Source organism: Lycium barbarum, chromosome 6 (assembly GCF_019175385.1).
Source record: "Lycium barbarum isolate Lr01 chromosome 6, ASM1917538v2, whole genome shotgun sequence".
Lineage (NCBI taxonomy): Eukaryota > Viridiplantae > Streptophyta > Magnoliopsida > Solanales > Solanaceae > Lycium > Lycium barbarum.
Window position 1 is genome coordinate 78990377 of NC_083342.1, and position 15929 is coordinate 79006305.

General features: G+C 39.7%; 1 protein-coding gene across 1 annotated transcript; it reads left to right on the forward strand.

Annotated features, from left to right (window-relative positions):
* Window positions 1–11561: 11561 nt before the first annotated feature.
* LOC132644105 (uncharacterized) lies at window positions 11562–14614 on the forward strand. Its single transcript, XM_060360662.1, has 4 exons — window positions 11562–12026; window positions 12228–13337; window positions 13407–13686; window positions 13911–14614. Exons 1-4 carry the CDS (start codon window positions 11562–11564, stop codon window positions 14612–14614), a joined length of 2559 nt encoding a protein of 852 aa, XP_060216645.1.
* Window positions 14615–15929: the final 1315 nt, after the last annotated feature.

The following is a 15929-nucleotide window of genomic DNA, read 5'->3' on the forward strand; positions in this document are numbered from 1 at the left end:
GCTTATAATCCTTGAAAACTCATATAATAAATGTAGAGAGAAGTTTTAGAGAGAAGTGGTGTAATGTGGAAATGAAATAAGACAAGTCTTGATCCTCATATTTAATGAATTGGAAAATCTGTGCTGGGTGAATAGTGGTCGTCCATGGAGGTTTACGGTCCGTATTCCACTTTACGGACCGTCCCTCGTGGTCGTCTTTAAGCTTAAGCAGGACCAGAGACTTTGGCCTGCATGCATGGTGATTTACGACCATGGTTTACGGGCCGTAAATCACTTTATGGTCCGTCCACCAGGTCATATTATACCTCTTCCTCAGCTGGCAGAAAGTTGAAGTTGGACATGCCAGTTTACGACTTCAAGTTTACGGACCGTATTGCACTTTACGGTCCGTATTTTGCACTATACGACCACTGGGCAGAAAGCTGAAGCTTTTGCATGGTAGTTTACGACTGCCAGTTTACGAACCGTGTTGCACTTTACGGTCCGCATTTTGCAATATACGACCACTGGGCAGTTTTGCCAACTTTCAATTTTTCTCATTTCTCGACTTTTCATTCTAATCATCCACATCCCTTCACATACATTTCCCATGAAACATTATACACTCGCACTCCGCTCACACTGTCACACCCCGACTTTACTAGGGTGTGATGGGCACCCGACCCCATATCTGGAGCCGAGCGAACCCGCTGACTCTTATTACATAGATAAACTCTTGTATCAATTAAGAAATAAATACATGGTAAGCCCTCCAATATTTTTTTTTCATAAGTAATGTCTATCATCATATGGGACCTGCGACATGAAACGTAATAACATTGTGACGGTTGAAGCCGTCTACCAAGCTGACACTCTATACTCATGACTCTGTCTGCAAAGTCTCTAACATTGAACAAACACCATAGCTCATATACTCTGACTCGGCAGCACTCCAGAACAAGTGGAGCCCGCCCACTCCGCTGGAACATCTTCTATGATAACTGTAGCTCAGCTGGTGTACCTGCGCGGCATGAACGCAGTCCCCGAAGAAGAGTGGTCAGTACGAGTAATGTACTGAGTATGTAAGGCATGAATAGTGACATAATAAAGGAATATACAGTATGAATAATAATGGAATAGACATATGGAGCTTATCTTAGGACAGAAGTAACCTGTACATATGAATGCCTTTCAGGCAGATGCCATGCATGCTTCGTCTTTTTTTCAGAAAACAGTACTTCTTATTTACATGTACAGAAAACAGAACGTTTCAAAAAACGGTATCCTTTATTCACATTTACAGACGCCGAGTACATCGGCTCTCCCACCCCCCTCCCCAACAGTGTCCCAACATATCAGATATAAATATATATAACATATACAGAAGCCGTATCCGGCTCTCCCATATCCCGCGTCTGGGCATCCCGCGTCCGGGACGAAATCCAGCTGAATCTGGTGGTGATGTAACAGTGGCCCTTCCCCTTTTCCTCATATACATATACATATACATATTCACATTCATATACATATGTCATACAATTGGCATGCATGAGAGCCCAAAGAAAGTCATGTGTCCATCGGAGTGACGTAAGGTCGGTGACCTCCGATTACATTATGGAATAATCATGGTCACTTTGTCTCACCTTGAAGGAACGAGTATTTTAAGGCGAGACTACCAACGGAAAATAGCCTTAAGAGAGAGCATAGAATGAAATCATGGACATTATAACCGCCAACTAATATGCTTTGAAGTCTTTTAGAAACTAGTGTCATAGCTAAGGAATAGAATTGAGGTTCAAGAACTAGTATAACACTTTCATATTCACATAGGATTCTTAGCTCAAGACTCTTAGTCATGGAATCATTCTTGTCGTACTTATCGTAGGCATATTCTCTTTCTCAACATCATCATTATCATTGTAATCATAGGAGTATCTTCGTTAGCATAGTTACAGTACTTGTCATTCGGTGAACGGAATACGGATCAAGGGTTTCTTTGGATTCTGCTTCAAAATAAATCAAACGGAACAATAAGGAAAATCCGAGGACCATGGGCCCACCTCGGGTCAAATGAGGCGGCGTACCAAATTTACATATGTTACATGTCATGGCGTTACTTGTGAGGGTTTTAGGGTAGTCGGGGGTCCTATTTATGCGAGTTCTAGAGGTTTAGGAAATTCTTCCAACATTTTGCACACTTTTTAGTTCAATTCTACTGATTGAAAAAGAGAAAACTTTAGGCGCGGATTCCGGAGGGTAGAGTTATTCCCGAGGCTCATATCCAACATATTCCGTCTAAGACATGCCATAGAAAGAAGGGTGAAGACTTACATACCTTTTCTCCTTCTTATGCGACTCCAAATTCACGTTCCAAATCCGCCAAAATCTACAAATTGGTCATGTTTACCAAAACTTGATTAGAGCCTTTAGAAGTTGATTCTTTAAAGTAACACTTTGTTTGCCGAAATTTCGGCAGCATTTCCCCTGTAAATATGCCACCCCCGAGAATATGGCTCGGCCCAATTCAACAGCAACCCAACCAACAACCAAGCTATAACGTCAATAATCAATTCAAGAATACATTCTAACATTAAGCGCTCTTCCTACATAGTCTGACAACATTCACAATATTCACAATGATTTAATGCTACCCGAAAACTTCAACAAAAGTGTAACCACACATTTTTATTCTAGATTCATAACCCACATTAAAAGCATGCATTGCTAACATCATATTCATACAAATATAAAGAAGCATACTAATATTACATTAACTTCTCCACCAATCTACAAGCAATTTCCATTTCGTTCCAACCCTTTAATCCTTCATATAATATCATAGAATCCGCAACGACATCGACTAGAATATTACATGAAATCAATTCATCATAGCTTACCACACAATAACATTCTCGGCCACAACAACTACACCCCTATTTTCATGAATTTCCATCCTTTTCCATACATTGCAACAACAACTAACATACTACATAGAATTAATCCATTCTCTTCCAAATCACACTATGACCACATGGCCACAACTACATATACACGGACAACTATTCAACATCCATATTTTCATAATCTTCATGAGTTCCATTCACTCCCACACACCACAACATACACAACCATACATAACATATAAAAGAAGATTAAGTTCTTACCCTTTTTCTTCAATTTCCCACTTGGCTAGAATGTTGATCTTGCAACAATAAATGTTCTACTTGTTCCAATGACCTCTTCTCCTTGCTAGGGACCTTCCAATTAGTAGAGAGTAATGTTTGAGAATTTTTTTCCAAGTTTCTTGTTTCCTCCAAGCTTGGCCGAAATTGGCCCTTTGTTTTTCTCCCAAAGTGTCTTCTTTTTTCTTTGTTTCTTCAACTCTCCAAATTGATGAATTAGTCCTCTCCTTTTATATATATATATAGTCTCCTCCAATATTATGTGGCCACCTATCCATCTCTAGATTCTTCTTAATTTGGTGGCAAAGATGACTTATTTGTCATCTTTTGTTTCTTTTTCTAGAGTTTTCTTGAAATTCTAACAAAGAAGACTAATGTCTTCTTTGGCAAGCTTTGCCCCTTATGTTGTTATAATTTACCCTTAGCCCTTATTAATTAATAAAAATGTGGACATATAGGGGCATGCCACAAGGCCAAGGGCCCTTCAAGAACATTCTTGATATTTGTTTTTTCTGAAATTCCCATTTTGCCCTTAGTCCTTCGCAATATTTCCATACTACCAATGTTCGTAAATAATATTCACAACAACTTTTACATTATAATAAATTTTTGAAAATGGTCATTCCCTTTACTTCGTCACGACTACTTTGGGATATCCGAACGTACGAAATACGGGATATAACACACACATCATTAGTTCATTTACTTGCGTACCAACGGGAAATTTTCCGAGGTGTAACATGTAGGGTATGTATGCTTTAGCTTTATGTTTTGGTCGTATGTGGCCATAGATATGTTGCTATTCTGACGTAGCCCTGTGAGGCAATGATATTATGGGTTGTTGTGACAGGTTGGTAATGCCATGTTACAGGGGAAACTCTGGCGAAATATTCATAGAATTCCGAGTGTTAAACATTCGGGGATGAATGTTCCAAAAGGGGGGAAGAGTGTTACACCTCAGAAATTTCCCCGTGAACGTGCAGTGAAAAGTTGCAAAATTTTCACTTCGGCCCAGTGGTCGTAAAGTGGAAGACGGCCCGTAAAGTGGTTTACGGACCGTAAACTGCTGTCGTCCGCCAACCTTGCAAGATTTCAACTTTCTGTCAAATGTTGAAATGGTAAAATACGACTCAGTTTACGGACCGTAAATTGAAATACGGCCCGTAAAATGTTACCGTAAACCACTATGATCCCAGCAGACCATTCTGTTTCTTATATGCTTAAATACGGCCATGAAGAACGGACCGTAAACCACTATACGGCCTATAAACTGGGTTTACGGCCACTGTACACCCCGAATACTGTTCAAAAAAATTAGATTTTTAAGTTAAGTATAAGGGACCCGAAGCTCGTTTTATTTCATTTATCATCTTTCCAATTCAAGAACTCTCTAGAACACTTCAAAGCACTAAATCCACAATAATTCAAGAGAATAAAAGGAAAACCAAGATCAACGACACATAATCCATGAATCAAAGTGTGTGAAACTCAAGAAAAGTTCATCTTCCTCAAGAAAACCAAAAGAGGTGAGCTAGGGATTTGGTGCTAAGAAGAAAAACTCTACTCAAGACTTGTTCAACTATCATCCAAGGTAAGTTTCATGACCATTTTATGTTGTTTAAGGTATTGGAGGGTTAAGATACCCGAATTGTAGAAGAACATAGCAAATGTGTCTTTCAAGAGTGAATAGTGTCATGAGTGAGTGGTAGTTGAATTGAATCGTGAATGTTAGTGTGTTATGAGTATGAATATGTTATAAATGACATGTAGACCATGAGATAAGTGTGATACATGGGAAAATACGATAGCGAACCCAAAACCATAAATGTGGGAAAAAATGAAGAGAAATGGTGGATTATGGCCATTGTATATGAATGATAATTGTGATTTGCTATATTATGATTGTTATTGTGGGTGATTGGGAGTTGATATTGAATACGGGAAAAGTAGTATAAACAAAGGAAGTGCTGCCCAATTTTCTCTAGAAATAGTAGTGTGTTCTTATAGTTGGTTAACTAACGATCGTACGAATCCTCTTTTTGAAGGTAGAGGTGTGACATTGAAGGAGAATAAGCAAACGCTAAATTTCTTAAACGACAAAGGTATGTGAGGCTTAACTCTTCTTTCAAAAGGCATGAGTCCTTCAAGCTTTCCACAAATCCTTCTATAAGATGAAGCTTAAGAGTCCTTCTATATATTAAATCCCCTATGAGCATGATAGTGATGACAATGAGCTAGAGTCTAGAGACTCAAGAAATTGTGGCATGATGTTCCTACAATGCTAATGATGCTATTATTGTTAACACTCGCCTTACGTTTTCTTCCCTTCAAGGCGAGGCATGATACTCATAAATGTCCATAATACAATCAGGGGTTCACGACCTTACGTCACCCCGACATAGTATGGTTGTCTTAAAGCCTAATGAATGTTCTTAATGTTAATGTATGTTATGACAATAAGATGATGAATATTGCTAACTTGTAATATAACTATGGGGTACATGGAACACTAAGAAATGATAACAAGATGCTATGGCTTGAGATTTATAATAATGATGTGTTATGATTGCTGCTGTGATGATAAGATTCCACCGCGCCTATATGGCCGGGCATGTCACCGCTACTGCGGGCTGCGTATGATTCCACCGCTCCTATATGGCCGGGCATGTCACCGCTAATGCGGGCAGCGATGTTTACACCGAGCCGGGATGGCCGGGCATGATCACCACTAGTGGGCGGTATATGAGGGTTACCCGGACGTGGGTAACGATACAGATTATGATGTGATGATGTATATGATGACGTACGTGATGATATATGGGATGTGATAACATGGGCACTATGATTGTGTAAAATGTGAAATATGATAATAATACGATTGCCTATGACATGTGTGCAGGTTATATCTTTATCCCATGACTCGTGATCTTTCTATTATGTTTGTTTATTTCATTCCTGCCTTACATACTCAGTACAATATTCGTACTGACGTCCTTTTTCTTTGGACGTTGTGTTCATGACCACAGGTAGACAGGGAGGAGATCTTGCTTCGGATTCTTAGAGGCTGCTAGCTGACTGAAAGCCCTCCATTGTCCCGGAGGTTCCTATGATGATTCGTTTGTGTGCAGTTGTTGATGTCATCTCTTAGAGGCTCGTAGATACTCGACGTGGGTCGTGTGGTTTCATGGCAGGGTCATTATGTATATATATATATGTGTGTATATTATTTTGCTAGCCTAAGGGCTCGTATGTTTAAAAGCATTTCGTTCCTAAATAAAAATGGATTTTATTATAAATTAAGCATGAATCGGATAAATGATTGCTAAATAAGCTTAAGAAGATGGCACGAGCGGTGCTCGGTGATTAGCCCCGGGTACCCATCACGGCCCCTAACCGGGTCGTGACAAAAGTGGTATTAGAGCAGTTCAGTCCTAGGAAGTGTCTACGAGCCGTGTCTAGTAGAGTCTTTTTTATGGTGTGTTGCGCGCCACATCAATAAACAGGAGGCTACAGGGCATTTAGGAAGAATGGCCATCCTTCTTCTTAGGGAATCGTGCGATAGAGCTATGTGTAAGATTTTATCCTTCCTAATAATGTGTTATGGTTTCAGAATGCCGCAAAAGGGAAAAGCTACCGCCGCCCAGAAAGGCCAAATTATAACAAAGAGGCTGGTAGAAAGAGAGCCTCCGATGAATGTAGAGGAAGGCGAATCACACAACGAGGCCTTGTCAGATACTTTTTCTACCCCGCCTAATGTGGGAGAGCAAGGAGGAGCCCCAGCTCCAAATCCTCCGCCGGTTGCTTTGGGTCAACAAATGACCGAGGCTATTCAGTTATTGACCCAATTGGTTGCCGCACAAGCACAACGACAAAATATGGGTTCAAGTGACTGAGCAGCAATTACAAAGGCCCGTGATTTTATGAGTCTAAATCCCCTGGCTTAAAGATGATTACACCGTGTCTATATGGCACAGGCAGTTCCACTAGTGGGCGGCATGAGATGGTACCCCGAACGCGGGAGGTCTGGACGCAGGCTAATGTTATGATTATCATACCGATCCGATACGGACGGGCAGCTTGTACATTATTACACCGTACCTATATGGGCGGACAACTTATATATTTATGCATACATGACATGATGATGATTATGAGTAAGCTAGCATGCACTAGTTCTTTTACACTTGACAGTCAGATACAGTTATTCCATATTGATACTTCTTTTATATCATTGCCTTATTTCATTTTTTATGCCTCTCATACTCAGTATAATGTTCGTACTGACGTCCATTTTCTTTGGACGTTGTGTTCATGCCCACAGGTAGACAGAGGGGAGAGTTTGACCCAGATCCATAGTAGCTGTCAGCTGATTGAGAGCACTCCATTGTTCCGAGGTGCTTATGATGATTCTTTTGTGTACAGCCATGTATATGTATATGTATTTTGGGCATGACGGGTCTTGTCCCATCTTCATGGTTAGCACTCCAGTAGAGGCTCGTAGATACGCAGTGTGGGTTAGATGGTCTCACGAGATGTTATCATGTATAATATGTATATATTCTCTTAATGGCCGAGAGGCTTATGCACATAAAAGTATTCTACGTTCTAAACTGCTAAAATATGATTTTATTATGTCTTGAGTGAATTGATAAAAGAGCATTAAACGAGTAGATGAGTAGCAGCACGAGTGGTGCTCGGCGGCTAGCCCCGAGTACCCATCACGGCCCCTAGCTGGGTCATGACAAAAGTGGTATCAGAGCGGTTCAGTCCTAGGTAGTGTCTACGTGCCGTGTCTAGTAGAATCTTGTTTATGGTGTGTTACGCGCCACATCAATAAACAAGAGGCTACAGGGCATTTAGGAAAAATGAACATTTTTCATCTTAAGAGATCATGCGATAGAGCTGTATTATAAGATTATCCCCTGCCTAATTATGCGTAATCATTTCAGCAAAGCTGATGAAAGGAAAGGCCACGACAGCCCAGAAGAGCAAGATGGTGGTTGAAGAAGGGTTTGATTGAGAGCCGTCTATAGATGTAGAGGAGGGCGAACCCCAGAATAAGGCCCTACCTCGGTTTTCCCATACTTCGCCCACTTTTGAAGATCAGAGGGGAGCTTCAACTTTAGCTCCAGCACCCCCCGTTCCTCCTCCGGACGACTCGGGCCAAGAGATGAGACAGACTATTCTTCTACTGACTCAATTGGTAGCCGCTCAAGCTCAGCGGCAGGATGTGGGCCATGATAACAGGGATTGGAGAAAGAGGGTTAGTTCTTAAGGGTTTGATCATGAGTGTAAGGTGCTCCGAAGCAACAATTCTCTAGTCACTCGGTTCTTGCAACAAGTGGTGCTCTTCCGCAGTTTCCTAGACCCAGATTTGATAGATCTACTTATTCTAGGTCACCCCACCAAGATACCTATACATAAGTGACACCTATCTAGAAAGCCTAGAAACCCAAAACCTAAACCTAGCCGAAACCCTAAAAATATTTCAACCTTTTGACGGCAAAAATGGCCTCTCCGGCCACTAGACAGCCGCCTATTATGGTTGTCCAGGCTAACACAACAATACCTATACAACCAAATCACCTTTTACCAAACCAAACGTATGCAACGGCCCTAAATCCTACTATTTCTACTACTACGTACAACCCTACTTTACCCATGAAAAATATTACATATTTGCATGGAGAGCCCATGGTCGTATGGGAGGAAAAGGAGATTGATCACATGATTATTAAAGAAAAATTACAATATGCAGTCGTGGGGAAATTGTCATATGGTTGGCCTGACGTGAAAGAATTAAGAACATTAATTCCAAAGCAATGTGGATTAAAAGGCGAAGCTATTATCGGATTGTTGAGCAATAGATATGTACTAATACGTGCTTCTTCCTTGGAAGATTATGTGACATTATTGTCTAAGCCTGCATATTACATTATGCATAAAAATTGGTCATATAACATGCGCACCTTCAAATGGGATCCATGGTTTGATCCAGAGGAGGAAACGAAGATAGCAATTGCATAGATATCATTCCCATCATTACCTCCTAATTATTTTGTGAAAGAAGCAGTTTTTTCACTTGCCTCTGCAGTTGGAAAACCATTACAAGTTGATATGGCCATAACCAATAAAACCAGGCCAAGCTGTGCGAGAGTGAAGGTAGAGGTTGACTTGCTTGGAGAATTTCCAAAGAGAATCAATATAAGAATGAAGAAGAAGAGTATTGGGGAGATTGTGGATAAATGGATAAAGATTAACTATGATTATGTTCCTAAGTACTACAAAAACTGCAAACTTCAAGGACATAATGAACAAGACTGCTATGTCATACATCCAGAATTGTATCCCAAAGAAGAAGAACAATGGTCAGACAAAGAACAGGAGGTCAACAGTAAGGCAGATCAAAGGAAGAATAAGGAGCAAAAGAACACAAAGAATAGCAGACTTGACATTAAGGAGTACAAAGGGACCAATCTTGGCATAATGAAAGGAAAAGAAATAGCAGACAAGGTGCAACCTGCAGATGGCAATGATGATGATGGATTCAAGGAGAGGAAAGGAAAATAAAGGAATAACAGGAAAGATGCTTGGAAACCAAAGGAGAATCAAACTCTCCAGAACAATCAATATGCAGCATTGCAGAACACATATGAGGAGATAATAGGTGTGACTGCTGTGCAGAAATCCTCAGATGTAGAAGCAAAGATGTCTGATGCTTCAGACCAAATCATTACAATGCAGCAAATTGTACACAATAATGACAAAGGCAATGAAAAGCAGATGGAAGAAGCAAAGGAAAAACAGATAGATGAATTAAAAAAGGTGGAGAAAATATTAGCAAAGGAATGGATTGAGAAGAATTTTGGTAAACAACTCAATGATAAAGGGGAGATTATATCTCAGCAGGTATCTAAGGTGACTTCAGGTACAATTAGTCAAGAAAAGGAACATGATGTGCTGCAGGAGCAAGAAAAGGAACATGAGGTGTTGCAGGGAGATGTGTCACAAGAATATAGTGACATCTTAATCAACAAAATCATGGAGGAACAAAACAAGTGTGGTGATGTGCTGCAGGAGGATGATGATCATGAAGGGACTCCACTAGATGAGGTGGAGAATAATCATGGAAAAGAAGGACAAGATGGTACAAAGCCACCTGAGAGTAATACTTCTGTCAGTGTGTCTGTGGAACAGGTTGAGAATTCACAACATGGTAAGCATGAAGAGATATAGGTTCAAGCTGATATTGATTGTCAAGATGAGGAAGATTTATCTCAGAACATTGATGATATAGCACATAAAGCAGATTTATCCCCTAGAAGTGTGCAGAAATTGAAACAGGCAACAAATAAACAAAAACCTGTCAGAAGTAACAGTAATCCAGTGGCAGGAGTTTCAACAAGGAGGAGTAAGAACAAAATTAATAATTATCAATGATAGACAAAGATTTATTTTGGAATATTAGGTCAGTTAACACTCAGAAATCCTTTAAGAGGTTAATTGAACTAAATAGGAGAAATCATTATTCTATCATAGGCCTAATGCAACCTTTTCAAGATCCTATAGCTATTGAAGATTATCGAAGAAAGTTAGGCTTTCAGAATTGCAAGGTGAATAGTTCAGGAAAAATCTAGATTTTTTGGACAGATGAATGGCTAGGTGTAGTTGTATCTGAATCAGAACAGCAGGTGACCTTGCAACTAACTCACTCATCCTTGAATCAAACAGTGCTGGTGTCAGTAGTCTATGCTAAATGTGATAGACAAAGATGGAGGATTTGTGGGAAGATATAGTAGCTTTGGAAAATCAGCAGGACTTTCCTTGGATAATAGGAGGGGATTTTAATGTCATAGTGTCTGATGAGGAAAAGCAAGGTGGCCTTCCAGTCTCATCCAATGAGACCTTGGATTTTTTAACCTGTATACAAAGTTGTGGTTTCATTGATGTAGGATTCAATGGAAGTAAATTCACCTGGTGGAATGGGAGGACCGAAGAAGATTGCATATTTAAAAGGTTAGATAGAATACTGGTGAATCAGCAAGTTCTGGATATTATGCCATCCACAGCAGTGACTCATATGATTAGACATGGTTCTGATCATGCACCCCTACATCTTGAGTGTAACAGCAATGCACAGCACATTGTCAAATCTTTTAAGTTTCTTATCTTCTGGACAAAGCATCATACATTTATGGAGGTGGTAAAGGAGAATTGGACTGCTGATTTCTGTGGAAATCCATTCTATGTATTTCATCACAAGCTGAAGAAACTTAAAAAGCACTGGTTCAATGGAGCAGAAACACATATGGGAATATATTTCAGCAAATTGCCACTATAGAAGATACTATAAAGGTGAAGGAGTTGCAGTTTGAAAATAATGCTTCAAGGGAGAATAGAATGCTGTTACATCAGGCACAAGCTGAACTAACCAGATTTTTACACTTGGAGGAAGAGTATTGGAAGCAGAAAGCTGGTATGAAATGGTTCAATGATGGAGATAGAAATACAAAATTCTTCCATTCATATGTGAGGGGCAGGAGGAATAAGTTAACTTTGAAAAGAATACAAGATCCTTCTGGTACATGGTTGGGAAATGAAGTAGATATTGGTTCTGAAGCAATCAGATTTTTTGAGGCACAGTTTAGTGAACAAAATTCAGGACGGGATTATGCATTATTGAAAAATATTCCTAAATTGATAACTGAAGAACAGCAAAAGAATATGCAAGAGTTGCCATCTGAAAGTGAAGTAAAGGAGGCTGTATTTTCACTCAATGGGGATAGTGCTAGTGGGCCTGATGGACTCATAGGACAGTTCTATCAAAAGTGTTGGGAGGTTATCAAATTGGATGTGATTCAAATGGTTAGAGCCTTCTTTTGTGGGTGTGAGATACCACATTTCATCACACACACTAATTTGGTTTTGTTACCAAAGAAGGAGGTGATTACTACTTTTAGTGATATAAGGCCTATCAGTTTCAGTTCTTTCTCCAACAAGAGAATGTCAAAAATACTGTAGAATAGATTGGCAAAGGTTCTTCCTAATATTATTTTTCACAATCAGACAGGATTTGTGAAAGGAAGGAGCATTGCAAAAAACATATTGCTGGCACAGGAGATCATCAGAGATATTAACTTGAGAGCTAAACATACTAATGTGGTGATCAAATTAGACATGGCAAAGGCTTATGATAGACTTTCCTGGATGTTTTTGACTAAAGTATTGAGACAGTTTGGGTTTGGAGAGGTTATCATTGATTTAGTATGGAGATTGCTTTCAAACAACTGGTATTTAGTATTAATCAATGGACAAAGTCATGGTTTTTTCAGATCAAGTAGGGGGGTAAAACAAGGTGATCCACTTTCTCCTACATTGGTCATTATAGCAGCAGAGGTTTTAACAAGGAGTCTGAATAAGCTGCATGAGAAGCCAAGTTTCATAGGCTATGGAATGCCAAAATGGAGTCCTCAAATCAATCATCTATCATATGCTTATGACACAATATTATTCTGTTTTGGGGATGGATGTTCTCTAAAACTAATGATGAAGAGACTGAGGAATTATGAAAAGGCTTCAGGACAGCTGGTCAATACTGATAAAAGCTGTTATTATATTCATCACAAAGTCCCAGCCAGAGTTAATAGAAGGATTAAAAGACATACAAAGATGAGAAATGGATCCTTTCCTTTCACATATTTAGGTTGTCCAGTGTTCTATGGAAGAAGGAAATTGATATACTATGAGGATCTGATCAAAAAAGTGATGAAAAGGATTCTATCTTGGCAAAATAGACTGTTATCTTTTGGAGGCAGATATGTGTTGATCAATCATGTGGTGCAAACCATGCCAGTGTATTTACTATCAGCCATGAATCCTCCTTCTGGGGTGATAAAACAACTGCACAAGATCTTTGCCAAATTCTTATGGAGCAATACAGTAGGGGTGAAAAGCAAACATTGGGTGGCATGGGACAAATTATGTTTACCAAAAGATGAAGGAGGCATTGGTCTTAGATCACTAACTGATATATCTAAGGCTTTATTTGCTAAGTTGTGGTGGAATTTTAGAAGTGGAAGAAGCTTATGGGGGAGTTACATGTTGAATAAATATTGCAAGAAATGGCATCCTATTATGGCAATAGAGAGAGGAGGATCTCACACATGGAAGAAGATGGTAAATATAAGAGATGAAGTTGAGCCACAGATATTCTGGTATCTGAGAAATGGAACTTCAAGTTTCTAGTATGAGAATTGGACAAGGCTTGGGGCATTATATTATATCATTCCTGATACTGCTAGAGAGGAAGAAATAGAGGTTAGACAGTTTGTGAAGAAAGGGGAATGGAACATGGAACTGTTAACATCCACTCTAGATCAGGAATTGGCTCAGCATATCAAAGAAAATATCAAGGTACCAGTTGAAGAAGAGGATGATGAACCAAGTTGGATGCTGGAAACAAATGGCAGATTTTCAGTTAAATCTGCATGGGAATTTCTCAGACACAGAGAAAGCAAACAAGCAAGTTATAAGTTCATGTGGGAGAAAGGGCTGCCAATAAAGATAATTTTTTCATGTGGAGAGTATGGAAAGGGAGAATCTCTATAGATGATATATTAAAAAGGATGATGATCAATATTCCATAGAGATGCTGGTGTTGTGAGGAGCATAAGGAGGAAACTGTAGGCCATTTATTTCTAATATCTTCCATAGCTGTCAAGTTATGGAAGTTTTTTGCTTCTTGTGCAGGTATCCCCACAGATGGAGTTGGTCTACATCAAATGATCATGGCATGGTGGACTGCTGAGACAAAACCAAAATTGCAGCCTATGTATAGAGCAATACCTGCAGTGATCATGTGGTCATTGTGGAAGAGAAGAAACTCCATTAAATATGGAGGATCAGTGTCCTTCTTCAGACTGAAACAACAAGTACAGCATATACTACATCAACTGATAAGGAAGAGATTCCCATGGCTGCACATTGTATTTGCTGAGTGGGAATATATGCATCACCACCTAAGTAGATATAAACCAAAATTTTATTATGCTAAGGTGGTCTGGATAATGCCACCTTCAGGGAGATTAAAATGCAATACAGATGGGGCAAGCAAGGGCAATCCTGGACTCAGTTCATATGGTTTCTGCATCAGATATTGTAATGGGGATTTGGTCTATGCTGAAGCACAACAAATGGGAATGGCAACAAACATGGAAGCTGAAACTGTGGCTCTAAAACAAACATTGAAGTTCTGTAAAGAGCACAACCTTCAACAAGTGCAATTGGAGACTGATTCACTTCTCCTCCTAAACATCTTTCAAGATACATGGACCACTCCATGGGAACTGAGGAGTCAGATAGAAGAGATCAAACAGGATATGAGAGTTATGCAGGTACAGATTAACCATATATTCAGAGAAGGCAACAGGTTGGCATACTTTCTAGCAAGCTAGGCTTTGGATCATGTAGGCATCAAAGTTCATGACTTTATATTCATGCCATTAGAAGGAAGAAGAATTATCAACACGGACAAATTACAACTGCCTCAGCTGAGGATTAGAACAAGGAGGATCCAGCAGATTGATCATCAACAATGATACTACATATATGTATAATCATATGGTGTGTACACAGCTTTGGGTACAGACTTCAGCTATCATCAAATCAGATTCAACATGATCACAATGGACAGACTAGTTTAGGCTTACAGTATAGAACTAGAGAAATGTCTCGTAGTTTTTTAATTTTAGCTAGTTCATATTATAGACATGATGTAATAGACCAATTTTCATACCTTATTCATTTATTAATAAAAAGTTCTGACAGGCCTGGCCTGGTAGAACACAATTATTATTTTTTTTTAAAAAAGGTCACCCCAGAGTCTCAGAGTTTCTAGTTCTCGGACTCGGAGTGGTTCTAGTCAGACGATTTCCCCGGTACCACGATGTACTCAGTGTTGCAAGTTACATTAGGGACCGTGCCGCTTGGGCTCGGATGTTTGTTATACCTGTGCTCGGCCCGCGACTGCCCATGGAGGCGTGGTAGAGATAAGGCTCAACCTATGAGGTTAGTAGCTGGCTCTTTGTCATCGGTATGCCCTCCAAGGCCAAGGCCACAGGTGTTAGTAGGTGGTGATAGAGATCAAAGAGGAATGCCCAGTTCAAGTGGATCCCAGCATCATATCCATGCGTTAGCTGAGCGACAGGATCTTGAGTCTTCCCTTGATATTGTCCCAGGTATATTGGCAGTGTCCTTTTACGATATGTGTACATCGATTGATTTGGATCTTATGCTGTCATGAATCACCCCCGTTGTGATGATTGTGTTGAGGTGAGAAATATGAGCCATTCCGACAATTTGAGATGAATATATTTGTTAGTAACCTAGTGATAGCCAGAATCATGATTTACGAGTAAGTTGATTGACAGCGAGTAAATATAAATAATATGTGTATGTATATAGACATTGGAATTCTAGACCGAGCGTGCAGGCACAACTTATGGGACAAACTCTACTATTTATATTCTTTAATGGTAAGTGACCTTGTGTTGTGCAGTTGTGTATTATGTACGTTCCGATATATGTGCTATTCAGACATCAGACGTGTTTTCTAGGCTATGTGCAGGTTTGGGATCGTTATGCTTACGAAAGAAACTCTGCCAAATTTTCCTAGAATCTAAGGGAGATAAGGTATAAGCTTGTGACATATCCTGATGAGAAATGATGATGTGCAACAGGGTAATGGCAGGACGAGATTAAGTTAGGAGT

Excerpts from the sequence above, each read along its gene's own strand:
- LOC132644105 (XM_060360662.1), top strand. The coding sequence starts at position 11,562 with ATGCTGTTACATCAGGCACAAGCTGAACTAACCAGATTTTTACACTTG. Across the intron at positions 12,027-12,227 it reads AATTGGATGTGATTCAAATG|ACAGGATTTGTGAAAGGAAG; the intron begins GTTAGAGCCTTC and ends TTTCACAATCAG. Across the intron at positions 13,687-13,910 it reads CAGAGAAAGCAAACAAGCAA|GTATCCCCACAGATGGAGTT; the intron begins GTTATAAGTTCA and ends CTTCTTGTGCAG.